Genomic DNA, 23,735 nt, shown 5'->3' on the forward strand with positions numbered 1-23,735 from the left:
ATCTCTAACATTCTGTGATTCTGTAAAGACTTGCTCAGTGTGTTAATAAATACATGGAGGGAAGATATAAATGAGGAGAGGGTAGGAAGGATAATAGAAAGCTAGAGCTCCCTGCACACAGTCACAGTGGGAGTTCATTGTTGATTAGGTTATAAAATTGCTGATAAAAATTAAATTCTAGTAAATATGGAATCATTAATCTGAAGAAAAATAATTCAGGCTGAATATATCCAGTGGGTAGGCTTTATGTTGGTGGTTATTGTTCAGAAAACACCTTGAAGCTCCTTGGTAATGGTTTCTTTTAAAGAGCAGCTGTGTGCTCAGATATCCTCAAATAGCAATTAGCAGTGATCTTTGCAAAGATACAATAAAATGAAAACAGGTGTGTGTCATGGACTGAATGGTGTGATTATCTATTGACTCTCTGCATTGCTGGCCACCTGTCAAAAACATGGTGCAACTGAAAACAAGCTGAAGAAGGTTACTTTGAATGAAACTTTGGACCAGGTCTTCTGTAAGGAGAGAAAAAGCAGGAGGATTGCTAGCTTAAAAAAGAGCTGGTGGATGGAGACAAGTGGATATTAATTGAGAGTCTGAGAATTGTTGTGTTTGGAGGTGAACTGCCAGTAATAACTTCTTTCCCCAAGAAAGAGAGTGTCAAATAAAATCATTAACAGGCAGCACTAAAGTATTCTGATGCATGCTGGAATTCTTGTAGAATGCTATGAATGACAGAAGCATAAATAGACTAAAAAGACCTGGAAAAATAAGTGGAAGGAAAGTCCGTAGAGCTAATACACATTATGGTTGGGTCCACCCCAAAAGTATACCAGGTGAAATTACTGGAGGCTTGGAAGGATTGCTGCAAGGGAGTTAGATAACTGCTTTGTCTGTTCTTGCTTTCACCCCCCCTGTCTGCCTACCACTGATTTTACAAGCAGGACAACGGGAAGTCTTTAGTTTTGCTCCACTGCTGTTAGGTGTATTCAAGTATTTTCTTCATTGGTCTTGTCATCGTGGAGAGGGGAAAAAAAGCATACCTTCTAGAAACAAAATAAAATAGGAACATGTTAGTTTGTACCTCCTGTCTTGGTCTGAAGTAGATTCATCAACAAATTAAAAAGTTTGGTTGACAAGTCTGCTGTGTAGTTGATGTTCAATTGTGGATCCAGGTCCAGTGTAAGATAAGAGAAAGGGTAAATGCTGCTAAAATCTCCTTGTGTATGGAGAGGAATCTTGACACTTAAAATGGGGCATATGGTGTGTTGGAGGCTATCTGTTAGAGTGAGAATCCTCTAGTAAAATGAGTTACAAAAGTCTCAGGGGAAGAGTTAAAAGTTGTGCTAAAGATGTATGAAATTTTCCTTTTGGAAGGTTAAGTTAACTAAGGATTGAACTTCTTTTTTTCTTTTTTTTCTTTTTTTTTTTGAACAGTATTTGTTTTTCACTGCAATGTTAAATTGATACATTTCTTGAATTAGAGAGAAATCTTAGAAATATGTCAACATCAAAAAAAGTTTTTGTAAACTATCACATCAGTAGTTATTATTGTCCTGTTTAAGAAACTGCTTTTTTTTTCTTCATGTGGCTTGATGCTTTTCCATTAAAAGCAAATATAACATTCATCTGAAAATTCAAATTGATCTTTCAAATTTGGCAGCAAGTGTTCTATAGTAATGGGAGATGGGAAACAAAAGGACTTAACAGGTGTTGTATAGAGATCCAGTGTTGGATTGCCTCATGTAGCGCTGGTATTAATTTACTTTACACTTGAGAATATATTTAGCAGTTCTCACTTTGAGTAGTTCAATTTGAAGGTCCCTTCCTGTATGAATGAATGGCTAATAAAGGTCTTGAGTGGTCAAAGGAATCCCTGTTTGTCAAAGTGGACATTTTCACATCAAGGAATACTCAAATGTCCCTTTTATCGCCCTCTGCAAAAACTCAAATGCCAGCAGCCCGTTTCCAAGTCTGTAAACTTCCACATACACAGAAGTAAGAACTCCCGGAAGAATAAACCTACTTGAAGATTTTAATAGTTCTTGTACTGCTTCACGTCTAGATCGTTGAGCAGTTTTTGAGACTGTGCTTTGTTTATTAAAGGAAATAATCTTTGGGAATCAGGAATTGAATTTGACCTTCACTGTTGAGCCAGTAAGAAGGTTAGTAAATGTCTACTAGTGTTTGCATCCTGTGTCTTTTGACATCTTTAGCATTTAGGTAATGTGTTAAGGGCTGATGTGTAGGTGTTGTTGAGATTCCTGTGAGGTGCTGCCATGAAAATCAAGTAAGAATATATCTGCCTGAAACACCAGATCCCAAACCCGCCAGTTTCCCACCTAAAAGCTTTTCATTCACCTTTCTTGAAAGTACTACTGTTTTTGGTTAAATTATATTAAATAAAGCCCATGGCCTTCTTTTGTTGAGATTTATTGTAATAGTTAAATTGTCATTACAACTGATGCTATTTTCTCCTTTAGACTACATGAAGAAATAATGGACTTCTATGACTTCATGTCCCCTCGTCCTGAAGAAGCAGCTATGAGAAGAGAAGTGGTGAAAAGAATAGAGACGGTCATCAAAGATCTTTGGCCTACAGCTGATGTGAGTGTAACTCAAGTGTTGATTTGCTTCGCTAGTAACTTGTAGAGCTCAGTTCACTTAACCTTGTTATTATCTTTCTGTGTTTTAGAAATGAACAGATAGTTTTTTCATTTTGAGAACTGGGGATGTGAAGAACTGTTCACATTAGGGAGTGCATTTCTTAAAGTAAAAACTTATGAAATTGAGTGTCTCTACATAACTTCATTTTGAGTATTAAAGTGAGACTGACTACCTGTGTATCCATTTCTGCAAGGAGTCTTGACTGTGGATATTTGTAAATACAGATATTTTACAAAAGAACAGTTAAAAACCCCAGAATATTTTTGGACTCTTTGCAAATTTGACATTCAGGGACTTACTTTAGCCCTGCTTTAGTTGGAAAATTGAACTTGACTTCATGAGATTTCTTGCAACCAAAGTTGTTGCATTTTCAAACCTTTTATTACCCAAAGAGTATGTTTCCTCCAAGTAAAAAACATTCAAAAGGAATTTAAACTGTATCTCAAGCATCACCTTTCTGATCACCAGATACTAGCATTGTCATCAACAAGCAGAAAAACATTTCAGAACATGTTATTTCACAGCCTTCTGTGACAGAATGAGGGCTGTGGCCGCAGTAGCTCACCTACTTCATCCTCACCTGCAATTTTCCTTAGTAATTACATCTTTCTAGCTTGTGGGAACAGGTATAAACACTGAAATGGCCCGGTGTTGCCCAGCCTTTCAAAGGTCGCTTCAAACCTCTGCTGTAGCAGAGGAGGAAGAATGTCAGTTCTCTAGATTGAAAGCATAGTAAAATTATTTGGTGTGGACTGTGAATGTCTCTTCAGCATACCTTATTTTCCACACACAAACACCTACCACAATTTCATAGTCATCCTTACAGTAAAATCTGGAGTATTGATGCTTCTCTGAATTATATGTTTAGATGCACTTGCTGTTTTTAAACCTAAAAATTTGTAAAAATGTGTCCCTTAAAATCTTCCAATTTCAGTAAAGCTGCCCTATGAGGAAGGAAGGGAAGCAGGAAGGAAGGAAATTTGTAACAGGTTATACTTGTATCAAACTGGAAATGAATAGTGGAAAGGACTTGTTTCAAAATTTTATGCTCTGCAGCTAGCAGGATTGTTAGTCATTTCATATTAAAAATACAGTTTCCTTTAACAATTTGTCTATAAGAGAAAGTGTATTTGTACAGGCTTGACAGAAAATGTAGTAAAGTAGAATCATAGAATCATATCCCTAGCAGGTCCAGAAAAATCTTAGGTCTTGTGAAACTGAAATGAAATGAATGTTCATAATTACAAGATATTTCACTGGTATGGGTTTTTTTCAGGTCCAGATATTTGGCAGCTTTAGTACAGGGCTTTATCTTCCAACTAGGTAAGTAATAATTTACTTTTATGTAAGAGCTTGTTGTCTTTAAAAGTAATTATAAATTTTAAAGCAGAATTTAGGCTGGAATGTGTAAACCTGTCAAACTTTCAGTAAAATTTTTGCTTAATGTCCCAAGTGACAAAGGGAAGAGCTTTTGAACTTACAGATTTGAGATAAGTATTTGATATATCATTGTACTGCTCTAGGTACTTACTGACCCCTTGGTGAGTTACCTTTTCTTCCTAGTGCCTAGGGTTAGTCTTTGGCTCTTGGTTTTCAAGATACAGTGAAAGTGAATGTTTAGTGTTTCCTTTGTAAAGACTGTGTTTTCTTAAATAAGGTGAATTACTGAGAGTGTGTCACATCACAGAGCTACTGTGCAAAGGCAGAGGAGTCATCACAGCAGTTTTTTCCCATTTTTTTTGGAGAGCATAATGTCTTATTTAAATAATGCGCTGTTTTATATTGCTTAATGGTTCAATAGATGGAACCTGTGTAGCTGGACTTGAAGACTATGTTGTCTTTACATCAATTAAATTTTCCGTAGGAAAGCACTGGAAATTTTATTTATATGAATAATAATCACTGATAAAAGTTGTTTTGTCTTTGTTGCTTGTCAACATGGGTAGGTGAGGGGTGGGATTGGGCTGTGGAAGTCAGATGGAGGGAGCAAGAAAAGTAAAAGGGAGGGGAACTCAACTCATCAGAGAACTCGTAGCAAGAAACTAGACTACAACTTCAAGTCCTAAAGCACACTAGACCATCTCTTAACATTGCTAAAGGAAGCTTATTGGTTACCTAGATTAAAAGTTGCAGAATGGTCACCCTTGAGTTCTTGTGATATGTAGAATGCTGATTTTACCTCTTTTTGGGTGGAGTGTTATGCTTTAGACATGATGGATCTCATGCTGTGTTCTTTTTGTCTAGTGATATTGATCTAGTTGTTTTTGGGAAATGGGAACGGCCCCCTTTACAGCTCCTGGAGCAAGCACTAAGAAAACACAATGTGGCTGAGCCATATTCCATTAAAGTACTTGATAAAGCTACAGTAAGTAATAGTCTTTTAAATACTGAACTGAAAAGATTTCAGATCCCTTAAGATGTTGGTGATAGTGTTCTTAATTTGTGAAGCAAATTATGTTGTCTTAAGCACAATGTTCTGTTCTTTCTGTGCAAGATTTTAGTAGAATGTGCATGTGCTTAGCAATAGCACACAGTTTTTTACATGCACAACAGTAATTCTGGGTACTGCATTTGCTGGAAGACGTTACTTTATGCTTACGTTGTTAATAAAGAGCTGGAAGTCAGTATTTGTGAAATATCTAGTAAAATAAGTTAACTATTTGTAAAATGTTTTTCCACTGACCTTTGAGAGGACCTTGTTTAGCCAGGGGCCAGTAACTAGAGCTGTCTAGATAGAAACCCTGATTTTTCAGGTTGTTTTGTTTCTGATGGCATAGTGAAGTGTTCTAAACCCAACATTTGTTCTTCACTTTCAAAATATGATGCTTAAGAGCTTTATTTAATTTGTGAAACTGATGTGTAATATCTCTTGGCATCTGTCTTGTAAGCCTAACAGATCACACTGAACATGCTAAAAACCTAAAGTGTGAGAATTTTATGTTACTGAGCAAGTGGTGTTTTCTCCAGGAGATGAAGCAGAGCATTCCAGACTTCTATTAGCAAGCTGTTGCATTTTGTGGTCCCTGAAATAGGGTGACTCTTTGAGATCCAGATTTCCATAGCTTCTGTTGGAGTAGCAGTACATAACAGTATCTCTGGTAATCTTTGGTTTACCTGAGAATGAGTGGCGTTTTCAGAATCAGTGATGCCAGTTAGTGATGGAAAATGGCATCAGGCTAGACTTATCCATTTTACTAGCCTTTCTTATTTTTTTCCCCTCTGCTATTGTTATAAAATGGTGCTATACTTTTTTGTTTTCTCTTTCAGATTAAAAATATAAGAAGTTTGATTTAAAACAAATATTACAGCTGAAGTTTAGGTTATGATTGTAAGACCATTTTGTAGGATACTGCCTTGAAGGTGGTGATGAGAGACTGAACTATGTATTTAGTAGTTGTATAATAATTTATTACTGCCAGAAGAGGAAGTACTGCTACTCTTCCTTTGCTTTTATCCATTCTGGCTTTCGTTTGACTCTGCAGTGAACCAGTTCAGCTTGATAATCCAACAGACAGTGCTTTGTTTTTTCTGCTAGGCTCACCTTCTGTCCATTTAGCAAGTGAATGGTGCAGTGCTGGGTCAGATGAAAGCAGTTCTCTCAGGTTGAGAGCAGAATGTCTCCTGTTAACAGCAGTGAGTTGTTAAATTAAGTAAATTTGTTTTAAAAAACACTGATATTGCAGCTATGAAGGCAGATATCTAATAGCTATGGGGGGGGTACATGGATGATCATAAGTTAGTGTAATCATACATGCCTGTGATTTTAATGACCGCACTAAAAAATGTTCACTTGTCAGTCAAATTAGGTTTGTTGTAGTTTCTCAAAAACATGTTTCCTTGTCTTGATAGCTGCATTCATTTGGACTGATAGTATCCATGTGCTTTAAGTGAGTAAGCTGGAGAATAGCACCAGTGTTGCATTTCTGGAGATTCATAAAACTTTGTTTTAATCTTTTCAGGTACCAATAATAAAACTGACTGACCAGGAGACGGAAGTGAAAGTTGACATCAGTTTTAATGTAGAAACTGGTGTGAAGGCAGCTCGATTTATCAAGGAATACATGAAGGTATCAGCCATATAATGAATGTTATACTACTTAGCAAGGATGTGCTTGATGCTTAGCTAACCTTTTTTGATATGCCCTAAAACTTTTGAAGATCTATTGCTCAAAACTATTTTTATTAATAGTAATTAAACATGGATATTTTAATTTATTTTCTGCTGGTATCTATTCAGTGTTGCCTTTGAGTGCTGTGTGTTTGTGGATAAGCCTGTATGCTGAAAAGACTTCTACAGTCTTGTATAGATCTGCAGATAGGTACTAAACTTTGCTTCTAAAGCAAGTCTCTTCAAGTTTTGCTTACTTTGATTTTAAGTGATGCTTGATTATGAATACTATCTTGCTAAACAATGCCTAAAAACAGTTCTTCTGTAGCTACCTACTTAAAATCAAGTTTACTTTTATGCTCTGCAGTAAAAGTACTGTTTAGATGGAAAGCTTTAACTATGAGTGCCACTGGCATTCAAAGAAGGATATAAAAATCTTCCTGTTTAGAGGGAAGAAATAAATTCGATATGTAAGCTGCTTGATCAGGTGAGAGTTGAAGTCTATTCATCTTTATAGAATAAAAAAAGAGCATGTTTCAGTTCTTGCTGTGGGAACACTTTATAGCACACTGTTGAATAACATTATTGTATTAGAAGATGAATCTTCTGTTGAGATTGTGTAGTTCTTTCTTTGTTTTGAAATGTTGACATTGTCATTGATAAGACTTATTTTGTTTCACAGAAATATTCTTTGCTGCCTTACTTGATTTTAGTATTAAAACAGTTCCTCCTTCAAAGGGACTTGAATGAAGTTTTTACTGGTGGAATTAGCTCTTACAGCCTAATTTTAATGGCAATTAGTTTCCTGCAGGTAAGTCTCTTTTTTGTTTCTGTGTTCTTTGAAATATTTTGGTTTCTGTACTTATGCCCTGTTAAAGTGCTGTTTCTTTAGACTTCCCTAGCAATGCGCAGCTTTATTTTTATGGCAGTTCCTATAGACTACCTCTCAAGCCTCTAAGAACTTCTGTTCACTGTGTGAACTGAAACAGCAGCAGGAGTCTTGTGAATGGCATGGAGGCTGTGCATTGCTGTCTGTAGCAGGGCCTGTGATGTAAATTGTGCTACCTTCCTTGGCAGCCTGTTCTAGTACCTGAATCACTTTACTGGTGTCTTGTAAATCTGCCAGGATGCAGTTTAAGTCTGTTGACTCCTAGAATACGGATACTGAATGTTCAGAGTAGTTGATTTCAGTGTTTATTAAAATTACAAAATTAAACAGTCAAGTTGTGTTTTAATTTTATGTTGATTAGGTTTTGACACACTTAAAATGGGCAGGTATTGTAGGTAACTGATGAAGTAGCTAATGAGTTATAATTTCTTCCAATACATTTTTGTGACAGTAAGTTTTGTATGAGTATGATGAGGTGCAATGTTAGTGTCTCTTAGCAGCTGTGATAATGGAAAAACTTGTATATCCTGCTGCTGTTAATGATTAATTGAAATATTACTATAGATTATATTTACTATATATAATATGGGGAGATAGAGAAAACTGTATTTCAGTTGGGGTAAATAGATTTCCCCCTGCTTCTGAAAACATTAAGACCGATGGATTTTCTGTGAAAAATCAGCCATTACTCTGTTACTAAGCCGTAATGTGGGATGCAGTATTTCTTTATTGCTTTTGGCTTAGGGAAAATAGTTTACTAATCCTTAAGAAGCTGGAAGAGGAGGGAAGAAGGAATTATTTGGCTTCCAGATACTGCTGAAGTGCTGCCCCCTCTTGGTTATGTGAAAGTAGTTTAAGTACATAAAGAATTAATGACTTGGTTCAGACTTGAGTAAAGAGATTATACACAGCTGTTTAAATGAGAGCTGCTTCTTGCTTTTCAGACCATAACAAAGTGCATTAATTTTTAATAATTAACAACTGTTCTGTGTCACAGCTGCATCCAAGAATTGATGCCAGAAGAGCTGATGAGAACCTTGGAATGCTTCTGATAGAATTTTTTGAACTCTATGGAAGGAATTTTAACTACTTGAAAACTGGTATTAGAATAAAAAATGGAGGTGCCTATATTGCCAAAGAAGAAATCATGAAAGTCATGACTAATGGATACAGACCATCCATGCTATGTATTGAAGATCCTCTCCTGCCTGGTAAGATTGTACACTTCTTGCAATATTCTGGAGCTCTGCTTCAACTTGTGCTCTCACAGCTTTCATTAAAGTCCCTAAAGTTTGTCAAATGATTTAGGAAGCTGCACTGAGTAGAGACTTTGGTGAGGTACAGTTATGGAGATCGAGTTAAGGGATAAGGACCTGAAGTCTCCCAAGATTCATAGCCTGAGTAAATTGGACTGTACACAAACAATGCAGATACATAATGCACTGGAGATTCAGAACTGTGTTGAGTGTATAATAAGATTCTTTAACAGTGCTCTTAAAGAAAGAGGTCCAGGAAATCCCCGAAGGGGGGGATTTATTAGTAGGAACAACTCTCCAATGTTCGTTCTGAGAGAATGAGAATGGAAGGTGTAGCTTTTCCTGCCACAGTCCATGGTGCCATACTTCAGATAAATTATACCATATGGGAAAGAAATGTCCCTGATGAGGTACCTGTCCTGCAGAGTGATGCAGTAGAGACTGCACAAAAACGTGGGTGAATATCCATGGATGCGTAGCAAGGGAGCAGCTGTATGATAGTGTTGATGTGAAGAGTCTGGTTTGTGTAACTGGCTTCTGTACTATGCAGGGACCTTTAGAGAATGCCAGTTCTAGTTGCATGTACTTTCGAAAGTAACCTAAAATATTTTTTTTTATTAAGATTTGGTTTTGATTCAGTAGCTTTCAAAGTAATCAAGATTAATTTTGGCTGAGCTCCTGAAAAAAAATTCCAGCTTTATAGTACCCAGTTTGGGTTTTATTTAGACTGTCACAAGCAGCTGAAATTCCAAAACAGCTTTTTGTCAAGTCAATTTTCAGTTAACTTGGGCTTCAGCATCAGTATTTCTAGAATGTAATTGGCACTCAGACTCCATGCTGTCACATCTTGTGGGTAGACTGCTTTATGTAGAAAACTTTTAAAGCAAATACCATGGATCAGGAATTGAAGTCTGGCACCTTTCTAAATACTCAATATGCTGAATGTTCATAGTTGTCTACAACATGGTGCAAGCTAAGATGTTTGTCTAACCACATCTGAGATGTTTGTAGCTCTGAGTTTGTGTCCATCATGACTCTTACACTTGGCTAGGCATAGGAGTATTTTTGCAGAACTTTAATTGCATTGCTGAGATTTCCTTCAGTAGCTGTGTACTTACTTGCCTGAAGACCCATTTCAGTAGCAGCATGAGCCACATTTCTTCTGAATCAAAATCCTTTACTGTCCTCCAGTTTTATTCCTTCCTATCTCGTGAGGACTGAAAGAGAAGAAATTACGTATGCTGCACAATGTTTTAATCACTGCTAGTAGTTAAGTGTTGGAATTTTTTCTTCTCTGATGACTCTTAAGAGAAGAAAAATAAAAAAAAAATTGCAAGTCCAGTAGGGTCTCTGAACTGCTCCTCCTAGCATAAATCTTGCAGAAGCAAAGAACTATAATTTAGAGGAAGGATATTTACTTACATGCTATCAAAGAGCTAATAAGAACTAAATTTTAGATGAGGTTCTGTGGGCTGAGATAATCTAATTCTTACAGGAGAGAAAGTGTTATGGTAAGGGAAATGAAAGCCAACAGTAACTTGAAGTTATCTGACCACTGTGTCCCATAGGGATTTTTTCTGTCAGCTACCACAGAGCTTCATAATTTTCCTGATGGAACTAGGAGAAAAATTATATAGAACATATAGGATGGCTCTTTGAATTGAATCTCATGAGTACAGCCTCCTTGGATCTAGATTTAATCACATATTCCTACAGTATCTAAAAGTACCTGTCAAGTGTATGTAGATAATGTCTAGAATTCTGTTAGTTTTGGTTCTTTTACTGCTTGTGTCTCAGTACAAAAAAAGTTTTCCAAGGGTTCAGGTCCTTACCTGGTTGACATGTCATCTCTAGTTGATTAGTTTTTGGTCAGATCTACTCAGTGTCTTAACTCTGAGAGTCAGTTCCAGTACTGTAGAGGAAATGGGAACATGTATTTTGGTAAAAGGTGGACACAGCTTTTTTTTTTTTACTTAAGTTAGCAGTTAAGCTGCTGTAGAGTTTTTCCCTCGAATCAGTTTATGCACTATATGCACAGGTTTTGAATCTGTTTTGCGATCTTTTTTTAGCCTGATCAGTTTTCTCTAAAGTTCTGGTTAAGCCTTGGAAGAAGATTTTGAAAAATGACTTCTTAATCCAGAGATTAGACAGAAAACACAGGGATGGAAAAAAAGTCTCTCAGTTTCTCAAGTAGTGTAAAAGTTCCTCCTATGAGTGTATGCAGTAGTTCAGCAGTAGGTTGCTGAAAGGTGTAACTCGTAAGAGCAGCTTTAGACATTCTTGTAGGGGACAGGATTAAGTTCAGTGGTATTAGTTCCATTAAGTTGGAGGAACTGTTTTTTATTCAATATGAAATGGTGATGTCTGGCTAACAGATAAATGATGTAATCAGAAGGATATATGTCAGTTCTACCTGCTCGGTACTTTCTGTTTGTTCCTAGATTGGGAAGGAACAGGCAGCAACCTGTTGTGTTGCTCTTTTGGCCATAGTGGGTTTTCCTCAAATTCTTCTGGTCCTGTAGGGTTTCCTCTGAGATTCTCAAGGACCTATTTTTGTGTGTTGGAGGATTATAATTTCTGTTATTTGAGAACCCAGATTCCAACGATGATGTCAGGAGTCAAGGGGGGAAGTTCAAGGGGGAAGTGTGTTGAAATCTGGGTTTGAGGTGTCAGACTAATCCAGCCAGTGATGCATTTTAAAGAGGTAGTTCATACTTGATCTTCATACAAAGCCTACGATCTTCATCTTGAGTTAGTGTCCTAGGACAGGCTAATGAGATGAAAATCTTTCTGTTAGTATCAACTGAAGAAGGGATTTTCTGTAAACATCTTGTAGCTGCCACCATTTCAATTTCTCAAAGCAGTTGTCCTTTCTTTGATGTGGAAGCATTCATTTAGGAGAACTGCAAAGTCAGGCGTTCAGAAGTCTGTTCATGGGAACGTGTTGGAGCAAGGTAGATTGTATCATTCTAGAAGAGGTTTGCAGATTTTGGTCTAGCAGTATCCTGTCTTGGAAGACGTGACTCTGGTTGCAGGTGATAAATCTGTAATATGTATTTGTAAAAACACCTTGGCATTTATTCAGCAGATTGTCAGGGAAGCTTATTTTTTTATGCCTTTGTGAATTAAGCAGTTATCAAGGTCCTTCAGTAATTTCGCATGCTCAGAACAGGAAAGATTCTGGTTCAGATTGTCAGTGGCAAGAGGAGCTAAACTGCAGTTTAAGACTTGGAGATCCACCTGCATTGCTCCCTTTGTGAGAAAGGTGGTTCTTCACTCTCAATTGCTATGGGCACTAACAAAAGTTCTAAACCTCAAATTCAATGTGTTTTATTTGAAAAGAGACACTAACTTGCAGGACTAATTAAGTTTCATGTTGCTTGCTTCTGCATATTGATAGGTCACAAGTACAGGAAGTAATTAGATTTGAGATTGGCAGTAACTATTGGGATTATCTATGCTGCCCAAAGTTACTTACTGCAGTTTTTCAAGCAAGAACTTTTTTCTTCTGAGGGTGGTGAGGCACTGGCACAGGTTGCCCATGGAAGCTGTGGATGCCCCATCCCTGGAGGTGTTCAAGGCCAGGCTGGATGAGGCTTTGAGCAACCTGGTCTAGTGGAGGGTGTCCCTGCCCATGGCAGGGGGGTTGGAACTTGGGGCATCTTTAAGGTCCCTTCCAGTCCAAACCATTCTATGATTCTATGATCATATTTGCTGTTTGTCATTAGAACCTGCAAATATATGTGTGTGTGTGTATAAAGTATACACATTTATGATAATACACAAATACATTGAAGTTGGCATCTGAAAGAACCCCTTTAATGCTGAGTGTTGCAAAAAGGTACTTACTGTATATTAGCCTAATATAAATGGATCTGCTTCAGTCCTAGCTCATAGTCTTACCTTTACCTTTCCAGGCCATGTTCTTAAAACTGCTTCAGGTAATGGAAAGCTACCTGATGGAGTGGCAATATTGATAGTGAGTGATGGAAACCTTAGACATGCTCCTTTAGGGATGAAGGCTTTGTAAGAACGAATGAGGATTGAATTATACATGAAATCACACCCTATTGTTATCTACCAATGTACATCTGAGGATTGAAGTCTGTATGATTTTTTTAAAGAATGAAAGCATTTGGGTTACATATTTCAACAGATCGGTCTACAGATTGTGACGAAAGAGGGATGCTCAGGTATGTAAGATGTGGTCTGCTAAGGAGAACGATCTCTCAGAAGCAAGTTTATTCAGGAGAGCAAATATATATATATGATCTTCTGGCTTCTTTAATATATTGCTTTCTGGATTGGGTAGGACCACCTCTATATAGACTTGTACAGTTCACAGAAGCTCTACAGACTGTATAATTGAATAAGACTGTTTATTCAGACATTTTTATGAAATGATCACAGGTGCAGAATGAGGCAATCCAGGAACCTTGGCATGCTGTGGCATGAGCTATCCTGCCTCTGTTCTCAAATGCTTCAGTCAAGACTCATACATAACTTTGGTGGTTTAAACTGAACGGCCTGAGTTTGCTGTAAGTGGATTAAGGAAGGTTTATGATTTCTTTTGCTGGTGCAACAGTGGAGGTAGCAACAACTGATGATAGGAGTAACCAACAGTTTGTAGCAGCTGTGTCTTCATTTTGGTATAACTCCGTACGGGATGCTGCCTTAGCTCTAGATTAGACTAAACTAATGCAACTTGATTATGTGTGTATTCTTAATTCCTATTGTGTGAATTTATAGAATCATAGAATCATTTAGGTTGGAAAAGACCCTTAAGATCATCAAGTCCAACCATAGATGGAGTCGAATTTAGTGGCAGGTGCAATTGTGTGTGTTTAGCCACTTGTATATATTCCGTTTCTCTATTACTTCTCCATTTAATTCTCTTTTGTATATATGTTTAGCATGTCATTATGCGGAAGGTGGCATTGTTGCAGGACACAGTGTGTCCTGCCCCTGGCAAACCTGTACTGAATTTAATCTTTGTTTTCTCTAGTAGAATTAACGTTTTCTGTTTTCTCTAGTAGAATTAACATTTTTGTGTTCTGATTTCTTGATCACTGAAATATCTTGGTATCTATTCAGCTGCCTTTTTTTTTTGTGTGAAGTCCTCTGTTACTTTGTAGTGTAGCTCTGAACTTAATCTAGGAATAAACATGTTGTAGTTACCTGTCCTAGGCCCACATTGGTCTCTGCTTCTGCTTCAGGACAGAGTCCAATTGCAAATACGCTGTTTAGAGAGGCTTCTGTAATTTTGAGCCTAGTAGCTGCTGGATACTGCAGCAGTGCAGTCCCAACAGTGTACTTGATTACTTCAGTACACAGAAAATATTTGTTGATCAGCTTTTATTTGACTGTACAAATTACTGAAGAAATTATGTGTTCCCAAAATGCTCTTATGGTCCCAGTCTGTTTTCATTGATTACGCTTTCCTGTTAAAGTGGCCTTGTGACTGGAGAATCCTGAAGGACTGAAATGCATTGTCGAGTAGGAAAGCCAAGGCTGGTTTTTTTTGCCCTGGATGGCAGACCTCAGCATGTGTGTCTATAATGGCTTGCTGGACAAAATACTTAAGCGAATGAAGGGTTCCTCTAAAATCAAATTCAGCCTCATTGGATACAGTTGTCCAAAGGATAGATTCTGTCATTTACCCATCAATTTTCAAAGCAGATTTTTCATTAAAACTTTTTCATGGGCCCTTATCTGATTTTCAAGCTTAAAATAAACGTGCTTGGTGGTTTATCACTTTCCAGTGTTCTTACAGCGTTTCAGGCATCATTCTGAAGGGAGGAGTCTTTTACTGTAAACAGCTTTCTACCCCACTCAAGATCTAGTCTGAATTTTAGACATGCAAGTTGAAGGAGGTTTTCTTTGTGTTTCTCAGATTGAGTGGTGGCAGTGAACCTTTGGTGTCTGGTGCCAAATATGTCTACAAAAAAAAATAATCCCAATGTTTCTTTTTGCTAGTACTAGCAAGTTCTTTCTAGGTGTCAAATGGGAGACCAATGCTTGTACATTGTCACTAATACAGGAGCTTTAGCATGTTTTTAACTTCTGCAGTTCCTCTGACATGGCGCTGGATTTGGAAGGAGTTCTGCTATAAATGTCACTCATGCTTAAAGAGGCGCAGTCAAGAAGTGCACTAACTTGATAAAAAAACCAGTGCTGTACAAACTTCTGGAATCCTCTGTGGCAGATTTTGACAAACTGGTTTATTCTGTGGAGTTAAATAATCTGTATGAGCTGATTTATTAATGTTCAGCTTTGATAAGATTAAGTAGAGATTGATGTAAGTATACCTGGCTCTATGAAGATAAGGTGGTTGCACAAGTGGAATTTTAAGCTGAATTTGGCTTGCCGAAACTACTGGTCAGACATGATGCTTTAAGCTTAGTAGGTTCTTTCTAAAAAGACAGCTGTAAGCACTTTAAGCTGATCTCTCTTCTCTGTTTCTTTCAGGCACCTGTACATTGGTATTTTAAAAGTGATAAATTGAATGCATAATGTTAAGTGTCATTCCTAAGGTTGTCTGCTTTTATTAAGATAGGCAAACTTAGTTGTTCCTCTTACAGGTAGGATGGGCTAACCAGTTTAAACAAAGTTAAGCTGTGTTGTTAAGGTTTCTGAGCTTTAAGTATGAATAATTTTCTGGTTACTGATTTTAAAAAAAAAGATGATCTGATGACTCTCGCATTATTTCAGGAAACGACGTTGGCAGAAGTTCTTACGGTGCCATGCAAGTGAAACAAGTTTTTGATTATGCCTACATTGTTCTTAGCCATGCAGTATCACCACTTGCAAGATCATATCCAAATAGAGATTCTGAGAGGTAATTAGTCCACTTTTTGAATATCCATTTGTCTGTGTAATCAATTAGGAATATTTGGGTCTAACAATAAAAGGAATATTGTTATTTGTTTTTTACCTGTGGCTGTATTGAAATCTGCTGAGAAATTTAGGCTACCTGGTGGTATGGGTGTAATACCTCAATGTAGAGCATTGAAATGAAGACAGCATAAAAAACGCCAGAATAAGTCCAATGTGAGGTTCTCTTAGTATAGAAGGGAGCCAGAAGATAATTGGTCTTTCCTTAAACTTTCTGCTTAAAGTATTTCAGAGGAAGGTCTGCTGGTTTATTGTTTGGTATGATGTATGTCTGCACCATGGCGGAAAGAAATGAGTGTGATCAAATTGACTCTTGCCTTGGGTTAGCTCTAGTGATCCTGCAGTCAGAAGGTGAGTCAGATGAACTCTCTGATCTGACTGAAAACAAATACATCAACATTTCTGTCACATCAAGAAGTTGATCCAGCTTGTGGCTGTGATGGGCAGATTAGAAGCAAGAGAAGCAGAAATTTGGGGGAAGATGGGGAGAGATTGATATTGTACCATTTGACAGCCAGAAGTTGTGCTGATCTGGATGTGACAAAGATGCATCCTTCTGTTAATACGTATGTCTGGAGATCAGGATGTTGGCTTATGTGTTGGCCCGTTGCATGGTTCAGATAGGAATGTGTCTCCAAACAGCAACATAGCCATATTTGGGAGGCAGACAAGGTCATATGAAATGAGGAATAGAAGATTGGTTCTGCTGTGATGTGTCCTTGCAGTATAACTAATACTTTTGAAAACTTTCCTTAGTTCCTAGAGTTTCAGATTGGTAACAGGTTCCTCCTTATTGGAGCCAGATGTGTGGCGCAGGTGGATGAGGGAAAGGGACTGTCATGCCAACGGGCCAGAGTTCAGAGTTCGAGGAAGCCTTGGCAGGGTTTAGCTACTGCATGTCTAGACTTGTCATTTACAGGTGATCATCTTCAAAACAGTGATAGTCTGGGCTGTGTGTAAAGTGATTTTTCCATCTCTGTGCTTGGAAGCTGTTTGGTCTCTTCCTAATGTACAGTTTGACTGATGTAACTGCTGGCAGGTCTGTTGTTAGGTTTGGGTTGCCCTGGTTGGCCAAGATAGTCCTGGGAGCTCTGAGAGCTGTCAAAGGGAATGTGAAATTTGGCTGCTAGATCTGCTGAGACACAAAGCAGAAATGTGCTGTCTGGAACAGTCCTTGCTTTGCTTCACATCTTGAATGGTTGGTGGCTGTTGCTGGAATATGTGTTGGCTCTTAAAGAGGTATCAGCAATACCCACTTTTCCTACACAGGGTATTTGTCTGGGTGAAGGTTTTAGATTTTTTTTTTTTTTGTCCTTAAGCAGATCTTTCTGAGGTGCTCCTTAGTCTGCTTTTAGATTATATTGCCATTTTAATATCAGAGGGCTATTTCATAAGTTCATTTAAGGCCTACTGAACTATACGTATACTGAGTTATATTGACTGTTTTTTCACAGACTTGGTGTTTTTTCCTGCTCTGGTACTCACTTCTTCCTGTGGAGCTTGGCTGGATCTTTAGATACTTGATTTTACTGAAACTTATGTTAGCAATCTGAGCCTTTAAAGAGTGATCTTAAGATTTATTTGCACTGTAGTTGTGCAGTAATACAACTAGAAAGTGTCCCTGTGAACTGAAGGCTTGTAGTGGGTAAAAAGAGGAGCTGCTTAACTCTTACAATAGAATAAACTAGGTATGTAAATAGCTTGTTCCTGGTTTTACTATATGATTATAATATTAAGGGAAAACCTTAAAGGGGCATCTTCCATAGGAGAGCTGTCTAATTTTATTAACCAGTTAACTGTGTTTTTTCCATGTCTTACAAACAAGCATCTCTGTGGAATTGTGGGAGTGTCTCATCTGTAGAAATTCTGCCCCCAGCTGAAAAAAACCCAAAAGCATGGAATTTCCTCATACTAAAGGCTGGGCAGATTTAGTAGGTTTTTTTGTTCCTAAAGCATTTTCAGTGTTGTAAACAGATATAAGCACAATTTTAAAATGTTTGTTTTTAAAAATCGTTCTCTGACTCTGTGGATGTATTTGAGTCCCATACATATGAAGTGGTGTTCTTTGAAAGCAGTATCTAGTTTGATCACACTTGCTTGCTCTTTCTTTGCTACTGTAGTAAGTATATGGCAGTATAGCCTTAACCACCTTTCAGTTTCTGATATGTCATAATGCATGCTTTGAACCTTGGTGTACTAGCAATGTAGCATGGATCTGCCTTTGAACTCCTGGCCTGATAACTCATTGAATTTCTTTTGGTTTTTTTTTCTACATTTCTACCAAAAAAAAGAGAGTTTGAGGCTTAGATCTCTATTCTCTGTTGAAAAGAGTTACTGAGAGAAAAGATTCCCAGGTTCTGTATGGGTAACTCTGCCATAATTGTTGGTGTAGCAGTAGTTTTCATCCTTTATACCTATTTGATAGCAGGCATTTTTGGTATAACAGTCTCCCAGGCTGATAAGAATACCATTCTATATAACTAGTTTTCCTTCTGGTATATGAAGGCATGACTGTTTACTTCTGGGAAAACACTCCAAGAAGCTTCAGACTTGACAAACTCCCTCTGTAAGAGCCTATGTTAGTTAGTCCATGTTCATTTTCTGCTTCTGATTCTAAGACCACTGCTGGTAGTGGCTGTGGAATTTATAGGTCATCCTGGAGTAAAAGCTCAAATCTTTCTGAAGGCATTAATGGATGAAACATTTTAGCTGCAAAGATTTCCTTCCCTGTCCCAGTGCTGGAGACATCCAGCATGTGTATGTTTGAGTCCCATACTGACATTGCTGTCTTGGGAACTGCAACTTCAGGGCCACAGCTGATTCTCTGCATTATTGGTCATTCTTGTCTTCATTGTCTTCTCTGGTTTAGCTTTCTTTTTGAAACTGGGAAACCTGAACTACATCAAGTATTTAAACAGCTGTTATGTCATGAGAGTGTACATTGAAAAAAATTTGTTCCATTCTTAATGTGCTCTACTTAGCTATTGAATTCCAAAGAATTGCCTGTTATAACCCAGGACTTTAGTTGCTGAGTGGTGACAATCACACCTTCAATTCTGCATGTAAAAATTCAATATTTTGTTTTCAAAATGTGTCACTTTATCTACATTACATAAATAGAATGGTGGATGACATTCATTCTGTCTGTGAGGCACTTCTGCAGCTATTGGACTTATGATTTGGATGATATTATTTAGTTCAATGCTTGCTTGAAATGCTGGACTACCTTTTTAAGGACTAAGACACCGATAGGTCTTTAAATTTGGGAGGCTAAACATGGAGCATGTGGTATTTGGTCTTGCATGAAATAGTAATCCCTAAGCCAGCAGGAGAATTATTGCTCCTTTTAAAATTGTTATGAAATGACCTAATAAGAATAGTCTAAATACATTTAGGGTGTGTATGCCCTCCCTTCCCATTATACACCAAAACCAAAAGAAAATTCAAGTGTAGGTACAATGTACCTTTATGATGTGAAAGACTAAATAAGCTTTATTGTAACCACTGAAGATTTTCAAAACTAAAATAACATTACCTTTTCTAAGATGGTAACTACTCACAGGCCATTTTTGTACAATACCCAGTCCTTCATATATCTTGAGTGTGGAGTTCATAGTTAGTTTTTCAGTCACTAGTCCCTCATGAGAGGAAAGCTTAAAAGTTTAGCTCTTGAACAAGGACACAACCCCTGCTCAAGAAATACAATTCAAATAGCTGAGTGCTGGGAAGGTATGTTGGAAAAGTATTACTTTGAGAGCTGGTCACTGTTCAGTAGGACCAAATAGGCTTTTTTCCTGAACCAGTTACTGTTATGAATTTTCTTAAATTCTAACTTATACTGGTTTTGGACCCAGTTTGTTTCTTGTTTCCACTACCTCATGATCCATGGTACTACCTTTATAATTGCGGGGATCTTACACCTTTTAAATTGTAAGTCTGTAAGCAAGGGGGCTAGTGAAGGTCTCTCTCTTCATTGTGAGGGTCAGCTGAGGGGCTAGGATATTAATGTCTTCAGTGCATCCCATAACTGTTTGAATCCAGATTTTGTGGAAAAAAAATATGGAGAAATGAGAGAACCGGTAAATTGCTTTTATCAAGTACACCGGTATCTGCATGTACATTCTTCATAATTAAGATGCACTCCCTTTAGAAATACAGAGTAAAAATCTTACCTATGTGTCAGTGCTTGCATGTTAGTGTGGTAGAAGATGAGTAATATACTGATTTAAAAATTGTGATGTTTCAGTGGATTAAATGGTGCGCTAAGGAAATGAATGTTCAAAAGGATTCTTTGGTTAGGGATACTTTAAACTCACTTTTAGCATAATTGGGTTGCTTGTTGAAATGCTTGCAAATATGTAACCAACAGTCTTTATTTAATACTTAATTGAAAAATTTTTTTAGCACATTAGGTAGAATCATCAAAGTGACGCAAGAAGTGATTGACTACAGGGCCTGGATTAAAAAGAAGTGGGGGAGCAAAATTAATTTATCACCTGAACTTGGTAGGTATAGCAGGAATCTTTGAAACCAACTTAGACTTTGTTTTGAATTTGATGTAATTCAAAATACGTATGCCTTGAAATTAATCACTTTTAGATATGTAGGAAAAAGTAAAAGGAATTTGTAACTTTCTAACCGTAGACTAGTTTTCTCTGAGCCTGTTCTTCAATTAGCTTTTTAAACTGCAGTTCTTCTTAGACTTCACATCCCATGTGTTTGTATTCTGTGCTCTTAAATTATACTTATATTTTCTGTTAACAGATAATAGGTTGAAAATAAGAGACCAAGTAGCTCCGTGCAATGGAGAACAGCAACAGAACAGAGACACTGAACCCTCTTACAACCAACGCTTGGCTTTGTCATTGACTAGTACACAACAGTTATCCTCTGGCTCATCTGCCTCTTCTGTATCATCACTCTCCGGAAGTGACATTGTAAGCTTTTTCTTTTAATGGGTTAAACTAATAAGAAGCAGAGTTTATCATACTCTTGAAAGTCTCAACTGATACAACAGCAGTTAATGTGATACTATCCCTAACTGCTACAGCAAATTAATAGCTTCCCCAGCTCAGAAAAATTACTGAAATCAAATATTTTCATATTAAATTAAATGTGTCTTAATTCCATCGTAAATCTTTGGTACTCTTTGTGGTAGTAGTTAGATGTAATAAAATATAAACCTTCAAGTTAACAGTAGCTAATTCAGTCAAAGAGTAAAAATATATCTTCCCATCAAGCAAAGTCTTCCACTGTCAAATTCTGGTCCTTTTTCCCCACACCCCAAACTGAACATGAACATAATATCATGCTGTAAAGGTGAATGATATTCCTTACAACTTTCAGACAAGCAGTCAATTCATTTGTCAATGGTAGTGGGGCCCTCATATGTCAAGTCTTGTTGCCAGCTTCCTTGTTTGAAAGTGCAAATTGAAAGGAATTCCTGGCCTTTACTATATCTTCTGGGAAGAGGAGGCTGTAGTCTCTTGAGGTGTGTTCCCAGACTCTTAAGATTCTATAAAGTGTTTTTGTTTTGGTATGGAGTTAAATCAACATGGAATCTGGGCAGTGCAGATTCTAAAGCACAGAACTGCATTGCATGGGATGAAGTGCTCATTATAAATCTACTGAAGCATTCTGTGCTAGGTATTGACTGAAACAAGAGGTAATATCCAGTTAACTACAATAGTGAGTAACTAGATGGTGCCAAGAGAGGTCTAAGTACCTGTTTCTTGACTGCTTTCAGAAACTAGTCAATTATGGAATTAAAAGTTGGGAATTGTATTCAATAAAAATTTAATAACTTTTGAGGGACAAGTGCTTTCTTTATATGTTCTGGTTACTTTCTGGAGTTCCTTTACACTACTGAATTTTCTGTGTTGAATTGTCTTTCCACTCTACCTCTGCTTTAGTTGCACCATCTGGCTAATGGAAAAAGAACAGTATGATGCTTGCCAGTGATACTACTAGCCATGTTCCTGTTCATGTCAGTGAAAAAGATATTGCTGTAATAAGTTTTACGAGAAAATGCAAAATTTGTTTAATATTGTGCACTCTCAATGTAATGAGTGGTGACTGGTTATGACCTCCTCTTAGTCCTGTCTTGCATGATGTTGAGGATGAAAATTCATTGCCTGATGCCAGAGAAAGTAATGAAAAGTGAAAAGGAAACTCTCAACAAGAAAGATCTGCAATCAGTTTGGGCATCCACAAAGTAAATGAAAATGCTACCCTTTTTAACAAAATAAAAACCCTTATGCCCACGTGCTTGTGAGACAACCTAGCTTAAGCCTTGGTCATTTATTGGTATTATGTCCTTAGTGGACTGCCAGCACGTTATCTTAATTTGGAATGGAATGAGAGGTTTTTGACAAATAACTGGTGAGTTCATCCTACTCACACTTGGATATGTGAGGATGAGCAGTCCTGAGCTGCACCTGATTCGGGAAGAGAAGCCTATTCTGCCAGAGTCGAAGAGGCTACCTGTGCCATGGTCTGGCATAATACCATGCCCAGGTTCCAGCAAAGGAACATTTAGCATGTGTGACAACTGGTATGCCAAAGCTTCTGGTGCGCTGGAGATAGGTATCATGCAGTGAACTTTGGTAACAACTTCAGAACAAGTGAATATGAGTATGTTGCATCTCGTCACTGTAGAGTTATATGTAGTGTTAGCTCTGATCTTGTGGAAGGGTTGCTCTTCAGGAGTGATTCTGTGTTCATTTGAAGTTACATCTTCTGAACTTCTCTAGTACTGAAGACTGAAAGCAATATATGGACTCTAAAGAAAATTCAGGAGACAGGGAGATCCTAGATTCACAGCTTGCTGATCTCATCCCAGTAATTAAGGTTTTATTTTAATAGCAAAATATTCATCCTTATGATGTCACTGTTTAACCTTAAGCACAAGGTCTGCATCAAGACACTGTTTCTGGAGATGTAATTTCCGTGACTGCAGAATATCTTTTACTGTGTATCGACTACAAGATTCTAGCTGTCAGATTAGAGAGACTTGATATAGTGTATTTGCTTTTCAATTTACTGCTCAAGTTTCATTGGTAATAGTAATCAGCTGCACCTTGACCTTTCTGAGATCCACCTGACCAGTATAATAGAGGTCAACTTAGGCATGTTGAGAAAGAGGAAATAGACTTGGCAACTTGTGACTTTACTTGGTCATATTGCACCTCTCTGAACTTTAGCTTCCACTGAAGGTCAAATATTCCAGCCGTCCACTCTAGCACAGAGGTAGCTATCTTCTGAAGTCATCCCATCACTGTACACTGACCTTAAGTCTGGAGGGCTTGCATACGTTCATCAATATGTCCTGGAAGCAATATTGGTAGTATATTTTAAGTATGCAAGCATTATCAAAGCAGTGCAGTATTGCTCATAGGGATCCTAGAATTTTTGTTAAACCCTATAGTTTAATAGTTGGCTGTACCAGTAGTTAGTTTAGTTGGTTGTAATTCAGTGTGCTGTATGGTTTTTAAAGATTTACTTCCTTTAAGTTCTAGCAGCGTTACAGGTTTTGCCTTATATTCTGTAAATATGGCTCAGCAGCTGAATAGACAAGGCTCCTGGTGTCTTGGACTTACGGGCACTTGAGAGATAGCAATGATTATAGATTTGTTCCAGTAGCAGGAGAAACAGGTGTCCAGAATAAAATGAAAAGGAAAAAGTTTTTCTGGAGACCAGATTGCAGAGCTAACACTTAGAAGTCAGCCTTTCAACTTTTGTATGTACTGAGAAAAATGGAAGTGTAGGGATATGACCTTTAAGTTACTACCCTGAGTTCTTTCCATTACTGCTACTGCTTACCTTCCTTTGGGGACCATACTGATGGTAACTTTATGAAGATGAGCACTTGTGTACCACTGAGGAACGAGAGAAGTGCCTGCTTCAAGGACAGCCTTCTCTTTCC

At 37.6% G+C, this 23,735-nt stretch overlaps 1 protein-coding gene across 2 annotated transcripts in view; it reads left to right on the forward strand.

The window, feature by feature from the left end:
- Positions 1-2,486: 2,486 nt before the first annotated feature.
- Positions 2,487-23,735, forward strand: part of PAPD7 (PAP associated domain containing 7) — a 42,633-nt gene continuing 21,384 nt past the window's right edge. For both annotated transcript variants that reach the window (XM_010087658.1, XM_010087657.1), the window contains exons 1-9: positions 2,487-2,604; positions 3,941-3,987; positions 4,909-5,029; positions 6,624-6,731; positions 7,455-7,583; positions 8,659-8,872; positions 15,629-15,755; positions 20,216-20,316; positions 20,576-20,748. In XM_010087658.1, the coding sequence (XP_010085960.1) occupies positions 2,497-2,604; positions 3,941-3,987; positions 4,909-5,029; positions 6,624-6,731; positions 7,455-7,583; positions 8,659-8,872; positions 15,629-15,755; positions 20,216-20,316; positions 20,576-20,748 (1,128 nt within the window). In that variant the 5' untranslated portion in view covers positions 2,487-2,496. The remainder of the gene's footprint in view (positions 2,605-3,940; positions 3,988-4,908; positions 5,030-6,623; positions 6,732-7,454; positions 7,584-8,658; positions 8,873-15,628; positions 15,756-20,215; positions 20,317-20,575; positions 20,749-23,735) is intronic.

This window comes from Pterocles gutturalis, unplaced genomic scaffold, assembly GCF_000699245.1.
Source record: "Pterocles gutturalis isolate BGI_N339 unplaced genomic scaffold, ASM69924v1 scaffold22211, whole genome shotgun sequence".
Lineage (NCBI taxonomy): Eukaryota > Metazoa > Chordata > Aves > Pterocliformes > Pteroclidae > Pterocles > Pterocles gutturalis.